At 41.4% G+C, this 20,355-nt stretch overlaps 1 protein-coding gene across 7 annotated transcripts; it reads right to left on the reverse strand.

Annotated features, from left to right (window-relative positions):
* Positions 1 to 3,626: 3,626 nt before the first annotated feature.
* Positions 3,627 to 18,764, reverse strand: LOC146896054 (uncharacterized). 7 transcript variants are annotated; one of them, XM_087907337.1, is made up of 6 exons: positions 18,603 to 18,764; positions 18,028 to 18,203; positions 15,548 to 15,598; positions 14,466 to 14,592; positions 12,376 to 12,474; positions 3,627 to 6,968 (listed from the first exon to the last, which is right to left on the reverse strand). In XM_087907337.1, exons 3-6 carry the CDS (start codon positions 15,578 to 15,580, stop codon positions 4,348 to 4,350), a joined length of 2,880 nt encoding a protein of 959 aa, XP_087763463.1. In that variant the 5' UTR covers positions 15,581 to 15,598; positions 18,028 to 18,203; positions 18,603 to 18,764; the 3' UTR covers positions 3,627 to 4,347. The 7 variants fall into 7 exon arrangements, with proteins under 7 accessions (XP_087763463.1, XP_087763474.1, XP_087763471.1 ...); XM_087907348.1 differs by lacking the exon at positions 18,028 to 18,203 and having other exon boundaries at positions 18,609 to 18,764; XM_087907345.1 differs by lacking the exon at positions 18,028 to 18,203.
* Between the last annotated feature and the right edge of the window lie 1,591 nt (positions 18,765 to 20,355).

Raw genomic sequence — 20,355 nt, forward strand, 5'->3', positions numbered from 1 at the left:
AATCTAATCTAATCTTCAACTCCATCAAAGATCTGAGAAGGGAAATAATTTTACTCAAGCAGCCTGGAAGTACAAGCGGGAAACTTTTGAAATGTGTAACAAATGGAAGAGACAACTGAATACCTGGGCAATCATCCAAAGTCTCACTTGGTGATTTTCAGTCAACCAACTTTGGCTAAGGCCTGATGTAACTGACATGCCATTTTTTAAAGGCAAGAAACCTTTTAGGACTCTCTCACCCTGTCTTGGCAAGATAAGACAATCCTGATATTATCTATTTATGGATATTTTGTAATTCTGTCATTGGTCGAGGTATGGGCTTTTTCTTTGCCCAAAGGCCAGTTCTGCCAGGAAGAAGACACGCTCCAAGTGGAGTACCTTTGGTGCTCAATATTCTCTCAGGAGTAGAGCGGTGATGCCAGGAGTGATTGTGTCTCACTACTATAGAACTATGAGTTATATTAAAGGGCATTTTTTACAGCTCTTCGAAGAGGTTGAAGATTATACTATCTATACTAAATATGATCTCTATGCACCTAAATAACCTGATTAGCCTAAATATAAATAAGTATGACAAACATATATGACTATTGATTTATATCTATCTAACTTGAAGACTAAGAGAATAAACAACTGTGCAATGAATGAGGACAATGATCTCCAAATGTAAACAATGTATATCATTACATAAATATCTTAATCAGAGGTAGAAATGTAAATATATGTATATATATCAATACAAATCGAGGTAGAAGCATACTCACATACAATATATAGAGGTAGAAGCATACTCACATACAATATTTAATATATCAATGTACAAGAATCAACACCAATACAATTTTCTAAAAACAATAACTCACAAATACCAATATATTATTATCCCATCCAGATGGCCCGGATGTCTGAGTTCTACATCCAGAACAGATTCAAGATGCTGCCTGAGATGATCAAGACTCACAGGATACTCCAGTCAGGACTTGATTATAACTCTAAATTTTCTTTAGGTCACCATAAGATTATCAGCACTCCCAACTAGCAGGAAGTAATCTAAAATACTACGCCTACATTCCCAACAAATGGACTATGGGTATTTTCCTTTGTTTAAAAAAAAAACAAAGGGAAATGGTGCAGAAGAATTATCTGTATTCTGTCAATCATATTTTAAATAAATGCTGATTGGCCAGGCAGGAAGTGTAGGTGGGAAAACCAGACAGGAAGTAGAGGTGGAGCAAAGAGAATGGGAGTATTCTGGGAAGGAGGAAGCTCCCTCCGCCATTCCTGCCCAGACCACCAAAGAAGCAACAGTTGAAAAAGGTACCAAGCCATATGGCTAACATAGATCAGAATAATGGGTTAACATAAGTTATAATAGCTAATAAGTAGCCTGACCTAATGGGCCAATCAGTTTATAACCTAATGTAGACTCCATGTGATTTTCTTTGGGGCTTGCCAGCTGTGGGGTACCTGGGCGGGAAAGAAACCCCAACAAACAAGCCGGCCCTCAAGTTACAAACAAAAGCTTCATTTGCATTCTGTTTCTTAGGTAGCAAGGAAATTTATGTCACATCTTGCTTGTCTATTTTGTCATGTAGGCTGAAATACCTCTTCCCCAGGTGGCCTCATAATTACAAAGGGAGAACGACATTGACATATCTAAAGTACTTTCAGGATGGCACCAGGTTTTCTTTACTATCAAAGGAGCTAGGTGACAACCTCCTGTGTCAGAAGGTGCCAGATGCACCAGTTAGTCTCAATGCTACTCCAACCATCAGGAATGTGGGAAATGGCCTGCATTCTCAGCTCCCATCGTGAATGTCATAAAATCTGGATAATTTCCTTAAGAATAATTATGATATATATGGATGTATATTTGGGGTATACCACTTCAAAGCATTGTTAGAAGTGACAGGAGTGTTGTTTTACTTTGTAAATGCTGTAGTTTGAAAGATAATCACTTTCTTTTGAAAGTGTATTTAGCTTCTTAGAAGCTTTCATGAGAAACGCACATCCGTTTCTCTCAAAAGAGAAGCACTCTCTCCAAACACTTCAAAGCATTGCTAGAAGTGAAAGGAGTGTTGCTTTACTTTGTAAATGCTGTAGTTTGAAAGATAATCACTTTCTTTTGAAAGTGTATTTAGCTTCTTAGAGGCTGAAACACTCTCTTCAAACACTTCAAAGCATTGTTAGAAGTGAAAGGAGTCTTGCTTTACTTTGTAAATCCTGTACTTTGAAAGATAATCACTTTCTTTTAAAGGTGTATTTAGCTTCTTAGAGGCTCTCATGAGAAACACACACACATACATAGGGAAAAAGCATCAACATAGGAAATTGATAACAATTTTAAATCTAGATGATTATCCAGAATGGTGTTGACTAGTCCAACTTTTCCATAAGTATGAAAATATTCATACATTTTTGAGGGGGGAATTGAGACAGGGTCCCTCTATGTAGCCCTGGCCATCCTGGAGATGAGACTGGCCTCAAATTCATAGAGATCCACCTGCCTCTACCTGTCAAGTGCTGGGATTAAAGATGTGCACTATCACTGCCTGGCTCACACATGTATTTTTATAAATGGTTTCAATTTAGCTATTTTTGTTAATGTGTTACAGGGAGTCCATCAGAGAAGACCACTCTGACAGAGTTTATATTAACTAAAAGAATTTATTCTAGCCAGCTGAGACTACATTCAGGTATTCAGGACCTAAGTGTAGCCCTAAGCATTTAGACCAAATCCCACATCCTGTAATCTTGCTCAACAGTGCAGAGGGAGATTTTGCCCAAGCAGGCAGTTTAACAGTAGCCAAGGTAAGCAGTAGCTGGAGGGGAAGTTTTGTAAATATGGGCCCTTTAAGTGAAGCCTGACAAATTATCAGGGGTAATTTGACCTCAGATTCTCTGAATAGAGTTGTGTAATTTTTCATGAGATTCTCCATCAAGACAATCAAATTCTACCCAAACATGACAAGCCTCAGGAAGAATAAGAGATGGATGATCCCATGGACTTTTTTGCCCTGTCACAAATGTACAGTTTATCTTACTGTGTGGGAGGACATAAATGATAGGGCTTTTACCTTTTGAAATTCTTATGGGTTTTAGCCCTTTAGAAAGTACTTATTCATCAATAGCTGTGTTTTTAACATCTCCACACAAATACTTAAGGAATGGGTTTGCAACTCAAATCCTTTCATATTCTTTTTTTATGCATTACATGTATACAGAACAAAGTTTTTAAAAATCTAATAGAAAACGAATGCATGAGTGTTTTCTAAACTATCTAAAGTACAAATGGTCTGTCATATCAGTTACAGTAATGCCAATGGAGAAAAATGTAAAACCCATTTTACAGAACACAGGCATTAAACAAATACTCTGAAAAATCTTATTACTTATTATATCCCTGTTCCCTCTACTTTGACGGGTACTGGGCTGGCCATTCACAAATTTTGCAGTAAGAAAGTAAACATTTAGTATGTCTATGTTAATATGACAGGAGACATAGAGCATGAATCGTGACAAGGAAGGTGCCTCAGATAAACCTAGTTTGAATAACTGCTCTCCCTAAGCTGACTGTCCTGGGTGAATAGTGTTTGACAAATTAAGTTTATAGAATGAGATGAGAGTAAAGAACATGATAGTTATCCTTTATTTTTGACATTCAAAGATATTCTCAATAGAGTTTCATCTTTAAACAACAGACTTCCCACATTCTGATTCTCTAAGTGTTTCTTGGAATACTCTGATGTTGACCAAATCCTAGGGCAGATTAAAATTCTTCCCACATTCTTTCCAGCCACAGTCTTGCCAATGAATTCTCTGATGTTCAGTAAAATTTCCATACAAAGTCTTGTCCGCCCTCCTTACATGCATAGGACTCCTAACAATGATGGATTTTCTGATGTTATGTATGCTCATGACTCACAATAAAGGCTTTCCCACATTCTTCACATTTATAGGGTTGCAGAACTATAAGGGCTCTGATGACGTTTAAGAGCTGAGTAATTCTATAAATGTTCCCACATTCCTTGTATTCACAGGGTTTCACTCCAGCATGGATTCCCTTATGTTAAAAAAAGGCCTCAGCTCGAATTCAAAGTCTTTACAGTGAGTGTTTCATGCCCGTGACTGCTCCATTGTGCAGTGAAGGCTGAACTAAATCTAAACATTTCACCACCTTTCTTAGATTCATATGGTTTCTCACCAGTGTGAATTCTGATATACTTCTAGATTAGAATTATCACTAAAGGCCTTTCCACATTCCTTACATCCATAAGGTTTCTTACCAATATGAATTTTAGCATGTCAAACCAAGCTTGATTTTCAACTAAAGGCCTCCCCACATTCTTAACATTGGTAAAATTTCTCATTAATATGACTTCTTTGATGTACTTCAAGGTCTCTACCACAAGTAAAGTACTTTTCACATTCTTTACATTCATAAGGATTCTTGTCAGTATGAATTCTAAAATGTCCAAGAAATTGGTATCGATACTGAAAGGCTTCCCCACATTCCTTACACTGAAAGGGCTTCTCACCAGTGTGAATTCTCTGGTGAATTCTAAGGCCTGTACTACGAATAAAGTCCTTCCCACATTCCTTGCACTGAAAGAGTTTCACGTTGGTATGAATTCTCTGATGTTGACGAAGTTGGGACTGAAGTCTAAATGCTGATCCACACTGCTGACATTCAAATGATTTCTCTCCAGAATGAATAGTTTGGTGCCGAGTGAGCTGTGCCAGAACAGTGAAGGCTTTTCCACATTCCTTACACTGAAAGGGTCTCTCACCAGAGTGAATTTTCTGATGTTGCATGAGGTTTGAGCGACGATTAAAGGCTTTCCCACACTCTTTACATTCATATGGCTTTACACCAACATGAATAATTCTATGTTCAACAAGGCTGGAGACACGCTTGAAGGACTTCCCACATTTCTCACATTCAAATATTTTTTGACCTGTATGAAGAATGTTTTTGTGGTAATTAAGCTGGCTGGGAAGATGAAAAGTCTTTCCACACTCCTTACATTCAAAAGGTCTCTCACCACTATGAAATCTCTGATGTCGAATAAGATGTATATTAAGTCTAAAGACTTTCCCACATTCCTTACAAGCAAAGGGTTTCTTTCCAGTGTGAATACTCTGATGTTCAGTAAAATTTGAACGTCGACGGAAGTGTTTCCCACATTCTTTGCACTGATAGGGTCTCTCATCAGTATGAATTCTATGATGCTCACTAAGTTGGTTCTTCCGTCTGAAGGCTGACCCACACAGATTGCACTTGAAAGGCTTCTCATTAGTGTGAGTTTTCTGATGCTCAGAGAGGTATACCTGAAGCCTAAAAGCCTTCCCACAGACATTACACTCAAAGGGTTTCTCACCAGTATGAACACTCTGGTGACGCAAAAGGAATGAGCCACAACTGAATATCTTCCCACACTGCTGACATTCAAATGATTTCTCTCCAGAATGAATGTTCTGGTGCCGAGTGAGCTGTGCCAGAACAGTGAAGGCTTTTCCACACTCCTTACACTGAAAGGGTCTCTCACCAGAGTGAATTTTCTGATGTTGTGTGAGGTTTGAGCTACGATTAAAAGCTTTCCCACATTCATTACATTCATATGGTTTCACATCAGCATGAACAATTCTATGTTGAACAAGGGTGGAAACACGCTTGAAGGACTTCCCACACGCATTGCATTCAAAGGGTTTTTTGCTTGTATGAACAGTTTTATGGTTATTAAGCTGACTAGGAAGATGAAAAGCCTTTCCACATTCTTTACATTCAAAAGGTCTCTCACCACTGTGAGATTTTTGATGACGAATGAGAAGTATATTAAGTCTAAAGACCTTCCCACATTCTTTACACTTGAAGGGTTTCTTTCCAGTGTGAATACTCTGATGGTCAATCAAATTTGAACGTTGACGAAAGAACTTGCCACATTCCTTGCACTGATAGGGTCTCACATTAGTATGAGTTTTCTGATGTTGACTAAGTTGGTTCTTCCGTCTGAAGGCTGACCCACACAGCTTGCACTTGAAAGGTTTCTCCTTAGTGTGAGTTTTCTGATGCTCAGAGAGGTATACCTGAAGCCTAAAAGCCTTCCCACAGACATTACACTGAAAGGGTTTCTCACCAGTATGAATACTCTGGTGCTGCACAAGATATGAACCAGTTCTGAATATCTTCCCACACTGCTGACATTCAAATGATTTCTCTCCAGTATGAATGTTCTGGTGCCGAGTGAGCTGTGCCAGAACAGTGAAGGCTTTTCCACACTCCTTACACTGAAAGGGTCTCTCACCAGAGTGAATTTTCTGATGTTGCTTGAGGTTTGAGTGACGATTAAAGGCTTTCCCGCACTCTTTACATTCATATGGCTTCACACCAGCATGAATTATCCTATGTTCAACAAGGCTGGAGACACGCTTGAAAGACTTCCCACAGTCCCCACATTCAAATGGTTTTGTATCTGTATGAATGGTTTTATGGTACTTAAGCAGGCTGAGAAGTTGAAAATCCTTTCCACATTCCTCACATTCAAAAGGTCTCTCACTACTGTGAGACTTCCGATGTCTTATAAGTTGTTGGTGGAATCTGAAGGTTTTCCCACATTCCTTACATTCACAGGGTTTCTCTCCAGTATGAATACTCTGATGCTGAATAAGAGTTGAACTACAACCAAAGTATTCACCATACTCTTTACATTCATATGCTCTTTCTACATTGTGAACAAGAGTCTGACAGGTGTAAGTAGGCAGCTTTTCTTTGTTACTACTCTTTTGATCAACATCTCCTTGACAACTCTGTAGTTCCTTGAATGTGCTATAATTGGGGCCATTACTGAAACTGGAGGCCTTGAGGTCAAAAGCTTTACTTAATTGTTGTATACTTTGTTTGAGTAAATTTCTATTATATATATGATTTTCTGGAGATGTATTTTCAGCTTCATAACATAACTCCAAATCTGAAAGAAAAGGAGAAGTGAAAATACATTATTTTTCTGTAACAAAAACACATTTTCCTATAACATAAAATTTTAAATGAACAGACAGACTCTAAGCCAGACTCCAAAGTTTCAAAGAAACTGAACAGGAGCAAGTACAGCAGCAATAATAAGCCTTATATGAGACAATACTCTTTATAGCAGAACAGATTGGAAATGGGAAGAAGAAATGTCTGTTTAATAAATTATAACAAATTAATCTGAAATAGTCTTATGTCATTCTTTCCATACTACTTGAAGTAAACAACTTTTGGTAAAGGCTTTTGAACCAAATCATGAAAAAAAGAGTATACCACACAAATACGTAATATGTGTCATGCTTTTAGAAAACTGGCCTGGGACTTCTTATAAAGAACGTAAAAGTCTGTGCTGGTGGTGGTGGTACAATTGTAACCCAAGCAAAAAGGATCCAGTAGAAACAGCGGCATGAGTTTCAGGCCAGCACTGTCTAGATAGTAAGATCTGCCTGTAAAAAATAAAAACAAGCTATAAAACCAAACCAAACCAACAGAAAGAAAGTAGGGAAGAGAATTCATTAAAAATTTTAAGAAGACTAGGGATCTCCAGCCAGGGAAACAGGCCTTTCCCTGCAGATCTTTACCTAACTGCAGATCTTTACCTATCTCTCCTCTCCTCCAAATCCAATCCCAAAGTCTCATCCCTAGCTATGCAGCAGACCACCTGCTGTGGTCTCCTCTTTATTCCTGCCCTGATCTCCAATACACCTAAACTTAAGGAACACAATGAAGCCGGTTCTATGAGGCACATTCATAGCACTGTTTACGTACATAAAACAATTGGGAGAGATCTCACTCAAGCAACATAATAGCACAACTAAAGCTCCAGAACAAAAATATGAAATTACACCCACAAAGAGTAAACAGAAAGAAATAATTAAACTTGCAGCTGAAATAAATAAAATAGGAACAAAAGAAAGAAATACAAAAAAAAAAATCAATGAAACAAGAAACTGGTTCTTTGCGAAAACCAGTAAGGTCGACAAACCCTTAGCCAAATTAACTAAAAGTCAGACAGAAGATCCAAATTAACAAAATTAGAGATTAAAAAAAAAAAGACAAAACAACCACACCTAGGAAATCCAGAAAATCATTAGGACATAGAAGCCTAAACTCTACCAAATTGGAAAATCTAAAAGAAATGGGTGATTTTTAGGATACATACAACTTACGAAAGTTAAATGAAAATCAGAAAAGAACAGAATAAGAATAGAATCAGTAACATTAGTCTCCCAAACAAACAAACAAACAAACAAAAGTATAGGGCCAGATGATATTAGTATAAAAATCTACCAGACTTTCAAAGAAGAGTTCAGGTCAGGTCAATACTCCTCAAATTATTGTCCAAAATTGAAACAGAAGGAACATTACCCAATTCTTCTTTCAAGGCCTTAGGCATCTTGATATCCAAACTACATAAAGATCCACAAGAAAATTACAATTCAATTTCCCAGATAAAAATAGATGCAAAAATTCTCAATAAAATAATTTCAAACTGAATCCAAGAACACTCAAAAAGATCATCCATTAGGAACAATTAGGCTTCATCCAGAGATGCTGGGATGGTTTGACAAATGTAATCCACCATATAAATAAACTGAAAGACAAAGGCCACAGGATCATCTCATTAGATACAGAAAAGGCCCTTGACAACATTCAACACAATTTCATGATAAGAGCCCTGGAGGGATTAGGGGGAAAACAAGAGACATAACTTAACATAAAAAAGATAGTGTATGGCAAGCCCATAACCATCACCAACTTAAATATAGAGAAATTCAAAGCAATTACACTAAAATCCAGAAAAAGACAAGATTGTCTACACTCTCCATACCTGGACAATAAAGTACTTGAAGTTTTACCTGAAGCAGTAAGACAACTGAAAGAGATCAAAGATGTTGAGCATCATGAGGCCCAGGCATGAGGCCCAGTGTAATTTCCTGAGCTTAACTTGAGTTAGCATGAGGTCAAGGGTAACTTCCTGAACCGAGCTAGAGTTTGGAGACCTGTCTCTGGCTACCCGACTAAGACCTGCCTCCACCCAGCTACCTCTGGTGTAGCAGAATATTATTGGTCCTTGTTCCTTGATCTGCCTTGGCCCATTCCAGGCTTCTCTAACCCCATCACAACCTTATATAAGTCCCTGTTTGATACCATTAAAGAAGTTCCTGTTTTGACAGACTTCCAACTCAGTGGGTATTTTTCTTAAAGAAATGTTCAACATCCTTAGAACTTCAGGGAAATACAAATCAAAACTACTTTGAATTTTCATCTTACACCCATCAGAATGGCTAAGATCAATAAAACAAGTGACCACTCATGTTGCTGAGGGAGCCAGAGGCAGGCGGATCTCTCTGAGTTCGAGGCCAGCTTGGTCTACATAACAAATTCCAGGATTGGCTCCAAAGCTATACAGAAAAGCCTTGTCTCTCAAAAAAAAAAAAAAAAAACCAAAATAATAATAATAACAACAATAGCAACAACAATAATAATTTGGAAAAAATCTCGCAACGTGGAACTATACAGCATGATAACTCTGCTTACTCCCCACACAGGAATCCCCATTGTGCCCCCAATTACACCAGGAATAGAAGTAGAGAAGTGAAAGATTTACTAAATGGGCATACCTAGTCCCATGGATGAAAAACTATCTAGAGAAACAACGGGCCAGACCCAGAGCCTGAAGCCCCTTAGGGCAAGAGCTCAGTTAGTAAGTATAGGATAGTGCCCACGATGAGTGGCTTATGGGTAAACGGGAAGATCTGGTATGCCCCACGGTGAGCCGCCGTATCTGATGGGAATGGCAAGAGTCATAAAGCCAGCACAGCTGCCTGACAAAGATCCAGCAAAGCTGAGCCGCACAATGGTTTTGATCTCCACATGTTGATGCTTGCGGAGGATTTATTCTGTACAATTTAGGGACAGTGGATTGATGGAATTTTCTTAGGAATCATTTATGCCTTTTCCCAGAGTACTGCTTCTAAGCTTTCCCATGAAATTCCTGAACATACTACCCATCCCAATTTTAGGAAGATATCCTTATCTACTTGAAGGTCTTCCTTAGGCCTTGGAGGTTGTGATGCACACAAGAAATCAGAACTCTCTTTATGAGGCTCTGAAACATTCTTAAAACATCTGCACCTATACTTGCCCAGCAACAAGATAATCAGAACAAAGTAAACTTGAAAGGTCAGCAAGACTCGGTGGGTTGAGGAGTTGACCGCAGATCAGAAGTCTCTTCCCACTACATACTCGGGTGATTATTTGGCATCTACAGCAACAAAGTGAGATTAGCTGGAGTTCCTCTGCCCTACACAGGGACTCATATTGATGGGCAAACAATAAGGTAGAAAGGTGATAAAAGAGCGAGGTGTCAGGACCCCCCTTTCTGGGAAAATTAGCTCATGCAGAGGCACTGTGATGTCATATGACCAAGGAACAAAAGAAGCCAGGATTAGATATATAACCAAATTCTATGAAGATATAAAATGCAAACATTGTATTATGCCAGAAACTGAATAAAAACTGCAGCATCTCCGGCCTAAGGAACTTTCTTGGGCACCCTGACCATTAAGAGTTAATAATACACTGCTTGGGATAGGCCAACTGCCCGGGCTGGCTTGGAGGTTTTCTTTCTGTTTAACATCCTTGAAGCCACAGAGCAACCAGCCTGAGAAAAGGCTGTCATATCCTCTAGATTCTTAAAAATTGGGGCATGGGGTTGATGAGTAAAAATGATTATAAAAGGTAACTCTGTTTATCAAGGACAACTAAAGCTGAGAAGAAAAATGACTGTGAAAGACAGCTCTGTTCTATCACGGTTCATCAGAAATGACTACCCTTATGACCGCAGATGTGCAAGAAAAAAGTTTAACACATGTCCAGAAACAGAAATGATATGATCAATGCTTTGGAACAACACGAACCTATCCCTGCTTATTGAATTCTGTATAAATCAAGAAGCAACTCTGATCGCTAGTCAGTCAGGCTGCAAGATTCTCGCCACCACCATGGCCGGGCTCACTCCTTCCCTGTTGCCTATTCCTTATGTCCTCTCTGAAACCTGTCAACAGCCAGGGCTTGGTCCCCAACACTATGGGGAATAGATTCTGTTGAGAAGTTAGACTGCCTTGATCCCCCTCTGTCATATATAGGAGCACACATGTAGGTATCAGAATGTTATGGTATATGGAAAGTGAGCTTATGCGGGTAACAGGCCAGTATCAAAGGAATGCAATTTGGAAACAGCCCAGGGCTTGTTGTACTATGTGGTACAAACACTACACCATGCCCTTGAAGAATGCAAACTACTTTTATGAGTTTATCTCTCAGGACATCTGACACTTCCTGACTACAAAGGCTCAGTCAATGCAGCAGCAAGTGTAGGAGGGCACCTGGAGGGGTTACTGAACCTTAGAGGACAAGAGGCATTTAGATTCTTGCTAGATTTACTGGGTTTAACTTCAAGAAAAATGCTGTAGTAACGTTGATGATCACTTTCACCCCAGAATTAAGTCTGCTTTCAATATTGCTTATGGTTAAACTATAATGAACTTACAGAGTATATAAGGTGTTGCCTATTTTTAATAAACAGGCAGCCATCCTGACTCACCCTTACCATGTCAGTCTCCTTCCCTCACTGACTCCATACCTCCTCTTTGGGACCTGAACCCCACTGGAGCTGGACACAAGCAACAGCCCCCATGCTGAGCAAGGAGGAAGGCTACATTGTTTGTGCTCCTGTTTCATTCACTTGGCCATCTATTCTCTTTGTGTCAGGGTCTCATTTATCTGGAGTTTGACAAGTAAACTAGACTGATGTGCCAGCAGTGAGAAGTACAGGCTACACCATCACACCTTCTTTAGAGGGACTGTGAAGATACACAATTGAAAATATATGCTATGTATCACTGGGCTACTGTCTGCATGGGTATTCAAACTGTCTTCTCAGTGGATCAGAAGTTAAAAACGTTGTAATTCCAGAGGACCTGGGTCAAGTACCAGCAGCCACCTGTAACTCCAGTTCTAGGGGATCTGACTCTCTCTTATGGCACCTTTGGGTACCTGCACACACATACAAAGACACAACCAATAATAAAATACATTTAAAATGACAGAAAGAGGGTAACTGCTCCAGTTCGAGGGAAGAGGGGAGAACAACTTAGTGACTCATGAACTGGCAGCCCCTGTGGCAGCTTTTGCTACGACCTTGACTTCCTTCCCAGGTCTCAGGCACATTCTTCCATAGGCCTTGGTGCTCTGAAGGGAATGTGTCAACCCCGGGTCAGGCATGGGGACCTCTCCGACCACACGCTGAGATGGCAATGCTGCAGCCCCTTCCTCTTACTCACCTGGGCTGGGCCTGTCTGCTTCTCCCGTCACAGCCATCCAGGGCTCTCTCTCCTGCTCTAGTAAGGTGATCAGATCGGGTTTGGAAATGGAACTTCCCACTTAAAAGAAAGAAAAAATGACACATGTGGAGACTTTTCAAGACTTGGTCCCTCTAATTATCCCAGGATGTCCTGGAATGCAATATGTAGACCAGGCTGGTTTTGAACTTATTGATCTGCCTGTCTCTGCCACCTAAATGCTGGGATTAAGGGTGTGTGGCACAATGAGCTGCCAGTATAGATTTTTAAAGATGCAGACGTATTTATTATAAAGTTCTATACAGGCTGACATGGTGGATCATCCTGTAAGTCCAGCAACTGGGGGAAAGAGCAGGCCGGTCAGTGCTGCATAGCAGGACGCTTGTCTTGGAAAAACAGAATAAAGAGCCCAACTAATGCTGAGGAAAGACTTCAGAGAAGGAGAACCTGGGTGAGAAGCCAGCTGTTTCAGAAAAGGGCTTTATTTTATATTTTGCCACGAGGCTCGTGGCCTACCAGCAAGGTTCCAGCTGGCAGCTCGCATCTTTCCCCTCTGGAGGCTACACGGTGTCTCCTTGACTCCACCTATTTTCTGTCTGTCTCTCTCTCTCTCCACATAATATGTGTGTGTGTTATATACATATATATGTATATGTTTATTATATGTATATGTATATATGTATGTATGTATCTTCCAGCCTGGCTATATTGTTAAGCCATTGGCCAAAAGCAGTTTCTTTATTCATTAACTAATAAAAGCAACATATATACAAAAGGACTTCCACACCATAGTTTCAAAGCGCATACAAAGCCACCCAGAGCTACACGAGACATAGCCTCAAAAATAAAAAAAGAAAAAGAATAAGAATGAAAATAATTTAGATTGAGTTGATGATATGTACTTGACAGGGTTACTACTAAGATTAAATACTATATAAAAATATTTCGATGTTGTCTGACACAGTAACACAAATCATTTTTAAATTTTATTTATTGATTTACTAATGCTGGGGAAGGAACTAGGGTCCAGAGTATGCTAGGTAGTGCTGTACTAGACCCACAGGCCCAGCCATGAAAATAGTCATCACCATTATCTATGCTGCCTTCTTTCGCATTTACACCTCATTCTTACAGATTTGCTCAATGAAAAAGACAAACATCACACCCTAAAACTAAAGCAAGTAAAGGAAGTGTTCAGAGAAGGAAATAGACTGTGTACACTTCTGTTCTGAATTGATTTCATTGATTCATTAGTAAGTAGATCGTAAAGACACTTGTATTTCTGTATGCATGCGTGCATAGTGTATGTATGTTTTTATGAAGGTGTGTGCACACGTGTGGGTAGGCATGCATGCATGGGTCTGTGTACAGGCCAGAGAGCAGGATGAGGTGTCTTCTTTGATTGCTCCCCACTTTGGTTTTTGAGACAGTGTCTCTCATTGAACCCAGACCACACTGAGGGGATCTCCAAGGTGTGGACAAAACACAGGTGCTTCAAGAAGCTCCTATTTTCAACAAATCTCACAATATTCTTGGGAAGAAGGAGCTCAGCTCCCTCTTTAAAATTATATTGACTTCAATTTCTTTTATGTGCATGTAAGTGTCTGTCTGCATGTATGTCTGAGCACCACATGCATGCATGGTCACCATGGAGGCCAGACGACATCAGGTCCCTGGAACTGGTGTTACAGAAGGTTGTGAGTCACATTGTAGGGCTGGAAATTGAACCTGGGTCCTCAGAAAGAGGATTCAGCTCCCTTAATCAACAAGCTATCTCACTAGCCACTAATTCTATTTATTGATTTATCTCCTTATTTATTTCATTTTGTTTGTTTCTTTGTTTTGTTTTATTTGAAATAAGGGTTGTAGACTAGGCTATACTGGAATTCACTCTGAGGGTGACCTTGAATTCACAGCAATCATCTTTGCCTCAGCCTTCTGAGTGAAGGAATGACAGGAATGGGCCACAGCTTCAGCTACCACAGGAAAGATGGCCCTGTCTACTCATTCAGAGGGAGGAGAGAAAAAAATGTAGAGGACACCTCCCCATTCATGTGGACAGATGGCCTTACCCACTGTGACGAGGTTTCTGTAGGTCTCCAACATCATGTCCCTGTATAAGATCCTCTGAGTAGCATCCAGGCAGGCCCACTCCTCCTGAGAGAAGTCAACAGCCACATCCCTAAATGTCACTGACCCCTGAAACCACAAACACAAGTAGAGTCAAATTGGGGAAGTGTTCAAGATGGAAAAGAGAAGGGAAAGGACTCAAGGGTGGGAAGGAGCCACATGGAGATGCTCAAGGCACCTGACTCCACGAGCTCCCCCAGGAAAGGAGGACTGTGCCCCCCCTACACATCCAATAAATGTGTGCTTCCATTCCATCTGCAGTCTTCCAGCTACAGCACAAAAGAGAACTGTCACCCAGACTCAGTGTAAGACACCTAAGAAACAATGTGTGTCCCTGAGTTTATTGTAGCATCAGGAGATAGCATAAAGATTTCATTTTCTCATCAGCATGATTTCTATAAAATATGTAAGATTCCACAAACTATGTAGGAGTGCATATTACTGGCTTATTAGGTTTAAGGGGTTTTTCGTAAAAACAAAAACAATAGCTTTCAAGATCGCACATGTGTCTCAGGCCTACCTGAACTCTGAAGACTACAGTCCCCCCCAATCACAGCCTGGATGACCTTCCCTCTCATCACTGAACTCTCTCTTAAAGTCCCTCAAGCAGGTCACCTCGTTACACACATGCACCGAGGCCATTCGCTCTCAAACCGTGTGCCATCAGCCTGAAAACACCAAAGATGTCAATCAGGAGCTCCAGTGCAGTCAAAGGAGACCATCACCTCAACGGTCTGAAGACCCAGAAGACCCTGATTCCCTGTGGGACTGCAGCTCCTCTGCAACAACAGTCCTCCCTGACCACAGGCAGGAGAGAGCAGGTGTGCAGGAATGCACTTAGAGAAAACTGCAGAAGCAGCTGGAAACAGGCCAGACAGGAAGTGATCTGACCTTCCAACCTTCACTGTAATGGGGTTGACAGGGCTGGAGGATTCCGGGTCCTTGGGAAGCTTCACAAGAGAAAGACAGCAAAGAGTCATCTAACCTGGAAGCCACCTTATGTAAAGAGAGAATGTCAACTTACACAGACCACGTTCTGAGAACCAGAGCTGGCCATTCTTCTTCAGGATCCTCCCTGCGGGACAAAAAGAAAGCCTTGCATTGGACTGTCACGTGATGTTCCCAGACTGACTTATGACACCATGAATTCATCGACTCCTTTATTCTCAAACATCCCCACTCACACTCCTCTCCCATGGCCTCCCCGACACGAAGCAGAAGCAGACAGGAGTCTACACAAAGCCGATTCTGTCCTAACCCTGACAACCACTGCGCAAGGGCTCAACGTGGACGTGCAGAGCATAAGCCCGTCTGCCTTCCTCCAGAAGATGTCGGCAGAAGGGATCCCATCTTCCATCCTGAGCTCCAGCTAGCCTAGACGGGGTCCCTCCTCCTACTGTGAGCAGGTCTTCCTACTGGAAGCCCACCTTCAGGGCTGACAGGGTTGACAGCATCCAAACTGAAAGTCCTTTGGAAACTCAGGGCTGAGTGAGGCACAGCAAGGCTGGAGGGGCAGGAGAGTCTGCAGCTGCAGTTCCCATCTCTAAGTACAATTTCAGGGGATTTGATACCTTCTCCTACCATCCTCAGGCACCAGGCATGCAAACGGTGCACACACAGACGTACAGACAAAACACTGATAAGTATAAAAAAACAAAATGAATATATATATATATATGTATATTTTAAAGTGTCCATTATTGGAAAGAAAAGATCATGTGGAAAATGGGAAGGGGAATAATGTAGATTAACACAGTCACTGCAGGAAGCAATACAGACTCTCAACAATTACAAACAAAACTGTCACATGATCCATGAATCCCACTGTTGAGCAGAGACACAGAATAGAACTAAAATCAGTGTCTCCAAGAGACACTTACAGTCCCGCATTTATTCCTGCAGAGCTTACACAGCTGTAATAAGCAACCCCACCAAGAGATGAGTGGACAAAGCAAATCGAGATTGAGGTTCATGGGCACAGTGGAAAGATATCCAACCATTTACTACAATATGGTGAACATGAAGGAAAACGAGAGAAATGAGCTAAAGACAAAAAGAAAATCTGGGGCTGGAGAGATGGCTCAGCAGCTGAGAGCTGGGATGGCTTTTCCAGAAGTCAGGAGTTCAGTTCCCCAACAGCTCCCAATGCCTGTCACTCTAGTTCCGAAGATCATCTACCTATAGTATTGTACTCAAAACGGCCCACACATAATTTTAAATAAGATAATCTTTAAACCAAAAGACTAACATCTCACTCATGCAGCATTTGAAACTCTTATCTTACAGGAACAGGTAACAGAGTGTGCGCGGCTGAGGCTGGATGTGCAACACCGTGGTTGAGAGTGGGAGATGCAGACCCGTAAGATGCTGATCAGAAAGATGCTAATCAAGGACTACACAATTTCACCGACACAACACAAGTCCCAGATACCTCATGCAACACAGTGGCTATGATTAGTGGTTTTGAAAAACTCAGAGTAGACAGACGTTAAGTGTGTTCACTACAAAATGTGACCAGCTGATTTAGTCACCCCAAAGGACACGAAAACTCCAAATGCTGTACACAATACGAGAAATTTCATCTCCACGTTTAAGAAAATCTGCTCTACACTAGTTCCTTCATTTTCATTTTGCTGTTTTGAGACGGTTGCTCTGTGTTCCCCGGCTACTCTGGAACCTGCTATATGGACTGAGCTGTCCATGAACACAAAGAAAGTCACCTGCTTCTGTCTCTCAAGTGCTGACATTAAAGTGTATACCATAAAACCTACCTTTCCCTTTTCTTGAGTCATTTTCTTAAAAATACAACCAGTAATCACATTATTTCTAACACACCCTTGTCCTACATAAAACTGAAGAGAATGAACCCAAGAATGATCACACAAAGCAACAATAGGTTCTCACTATACGGCTGGCACTGCACCAACAGGCTTTACAACTGTCATTCGGAGGACACAACAAGCCTAGAGACCCAGAGAAAGGCAGAACTCAGAATCCAACCCAGAAACCACAGAGCCACATCCCCATGTTCAACCACAGCACTGCACATCTGGACCTGGCCAATATTACCCATTTCCACACAGACACCCTGACAATTATTAGGTCTCAAAGACGCTGAATTTTGTGTTATCCCTTTCCTGAAATCCTCAGGAGGGAACCAGAAATTGCCTATCACCTTCATTAGTCCCCTGCTTTGAAAACAAGGCCTTTAAAGGTAAAGGCCACCCGATGTGTGAGCAAATCGATATAGTAAATCACAGTTTGGAAAGCCCGAACGCAAATCTCCGAGGTTCCCACCTGTAACATCTTGGAGAAAGGGAGTGATTGTAGAGATGTCAAGGGTCTCCGAAACGATCATGTGACTATTAAGTGGAAAGGGAGGGGACGATGTAAGGGGCACAGTGGTGGAGGCATCGATTTACATATTACCCCTTCACTTACTGACAACTCTATAGTCTAAAACTAAAACCTCCTTTCTCAAAGAGAGAGAAAGCACAAACTCACTCTTGAATCTCAGACGTGTGGCGATGATGCCCGCACTCTTCTCCGGGCCCTCCTTGTGAACACCGGCCGACGCGGAGAGCCTGAGCAGGCACGAGATCCCACACTGCACATCCTAGTGACACATCCTAGTGAGCACTTTCCTTCACCTCCCACGACACACAACGGCGGCTGGAGCGCTGAGAAAGTTACGGACTCAACAAGTAGCTGCGCTCCTAGGCGACCCCGGGAGGTGCCTCCGGCCTCAAATGCGCGCCCCGTGCTCAAGTCTGGACCTCAGGGGCAGCTCCCCTTCAGACTGCGTCCCTGACCTCTCATCACCGCAGCCTGGTCCTCTGCTTCAGCCGCTGTGGCCGTGAGGGAAAGCAGGAGCAGATCCGACTGGCACAGTGATGCGGACAATGCTCAAAGTGTACACTCACGCACACACACGCGGACAGACACACGGACACATACAAATACACACATACACACACGCACACACACATACACATACACCACCGCCCGCCCGCCCCACACCCAGTCCAGTGGCTTCCGCCTTACTCCGTGGAGGATTAAGCCAACCAGCAATTTCTTACTCCCACCAGAAAGCTCTGACCGTCCACGGTAGCTCCTTCAGAACGCCGGAAGTTGATGTTTCAGTCCAGCGCTGCAGCCCCTGGGAAATAGAGTCCCGGAGTAAAGAACGCCAGGAAGCCTAGCGCTCTGCGGGTCAGAGAAATCCCAGCATGCAACTCGGGCCTTCAGGGAGCTGCGCCCAGTGGTTTGTGGGAGTTCCCACGGGGTACGCGCTTAAAGGGGAGGCTCCCTCGCGTGAACAAAATGTGCTTCCGGGTTCCGCGGTAACGTGTCTTCTCTTTGTGGAGTGTACAAGCGAGCATATGTGTAAAGTGCAGAACTAGAATAAAATCAGATCGAGCCATAACTCTTTGAGTACGCTTTGCCTGAGACCCGCTGCAGAAGGATTCCACCTCCCTGTGCGATGGGAGGGTCTATGATAATTCTGAAAAGACTGAACTAGAGAATTGGTTGGTTTTAAACGTGAAGAGAAAGAGCAGGCTACATTAGAGATTTCTGTTTGGACACTGCCAGGTTCAGTTGAAATTTGAAAATCACTTTTGTTGTTTCGTATATTTAAATAAACTTTTTTAAAATTAAGAATGGGATCGAAAACTAATGTCAAGATAACAGACGACTCTAGTAATACCAGTAATCATAAACATGTGTTATACGTTTAGGTATATCAAAACCTAAAGTATAGCGTGTCAGGTGAGGTTTGAAAACAAGCAGACCCAACCATGTGTTAACTACAGAACATATGTTAAAGGTAAGTACTCCAGCAGACTCAAGTGGTCATCCTCTCAGTAGCCAAAAGAAGACTTAAGTCAAGTTTAAAATTAAAGCAGATGGAGGACAAAGAACATTGCCAGTGATAATAACGAACGGCAGTTCATATAGTGAAAATAAACTTGTCTAAATTCTCTGGGATTATGGTTTGTAGGCTGGTTTTCTTTGCTTTATGTTTAAAAACCACCTATGAGTGAGTACATGTGATAATTGTCTTTCTGTGTCTTTATATTTCCGCATTCAATATAATGTTTTCTAGCTCCATCCATTTTCCTGCAAAATTCAAACTATCGTTATTTTTTTCTGCTGTGTAGTACTCCATTGTGCAAATATACCACATTTTCCTTATCCATTCTTCAGTCGAAGGGCATTTAGGTTGTTTCCAGGTTCTGGCCATGACAAGCAAAGCTGCTATGAACATAGTTGAGCACATGTCTTTGTGGCACGATTGAGCATCCTTTGGATATATACCCAAAACTGGTATTACTGGGTCTTGAGGAAGGTTGTTTCCTAATTTTCTGAGAAATCGCCACACTGACATCCAAAGGGATTGTATCAGCTTGCATTCCCACCAGCAATGCAGAAATGTTCCCTTTGCCCCACATCCTCTCCAGCATAAGTTGTCATCAGTGTTTTTGATCTTGGCCATTCTTACAGGTGGTGAAAGATGGAATCACAGAGTTGTTTTGATTTGCATTTCTCTGATGACTAAGGATGTTGAACATTTCCTTAAGTGTCTTTCAACCATTTTAGATTCCTCTGTTGAGAGTTCTATGTTTAGGTCTGTACTTCATTTTTTTTATTGGATTATATGATCTTTTGGTGTCCAATTTCTTGAGATCTTTGTATATTTTGGAGATCAGACATGTCTGATGTGGGGTTAGTGAAGATCTTTTCCCATTCTGTAGGCTGTCGTTTTGTCTTGTTGACTGTGTCCTTTGCTTTACAGAAGCTTTTCAGTTTCAGGAGGTCCCATTTATTAAT

Source organism: Myodes glareolus, chromosome 1 (genome assembly GCF_982192425.1).
Source record: "Myodes glareolus chromosome 1, mMyoGla1.1, whole genome shotgun sequence".
Taxonomy (NCBI): domain Eukaryota; kingdom Metazoa; phylum Chordata; class Mammalia; order Rodentia; family Cricetidae; genus Myodes; species Myodes glareolus.

Bases quoted from the DNA above. Each gene is read 5' to 3' on its own strand.
- LOC146896054 (XM_087907348.1), bottom strand. From the start codon at position 15,580: ATGGCCAGCTCTGGTTCTCAGAACGTGGTCTGT. The intron at 12,475-14,465 runs GTAAGGCCATCT...CTTTCTTTTAAG, and splicing joins CAGAAACCTCGTCACAGTGG to TGGGAAGTTCCATTTCCAAA. The intron at 6,969-12,375 runs GTGAGTAAGAGG...CTTTTCTTTCAG, and splicing joins AGCAGACAGGCCCAGCCCAG to ATTTGGAGTTATGTTATGAA.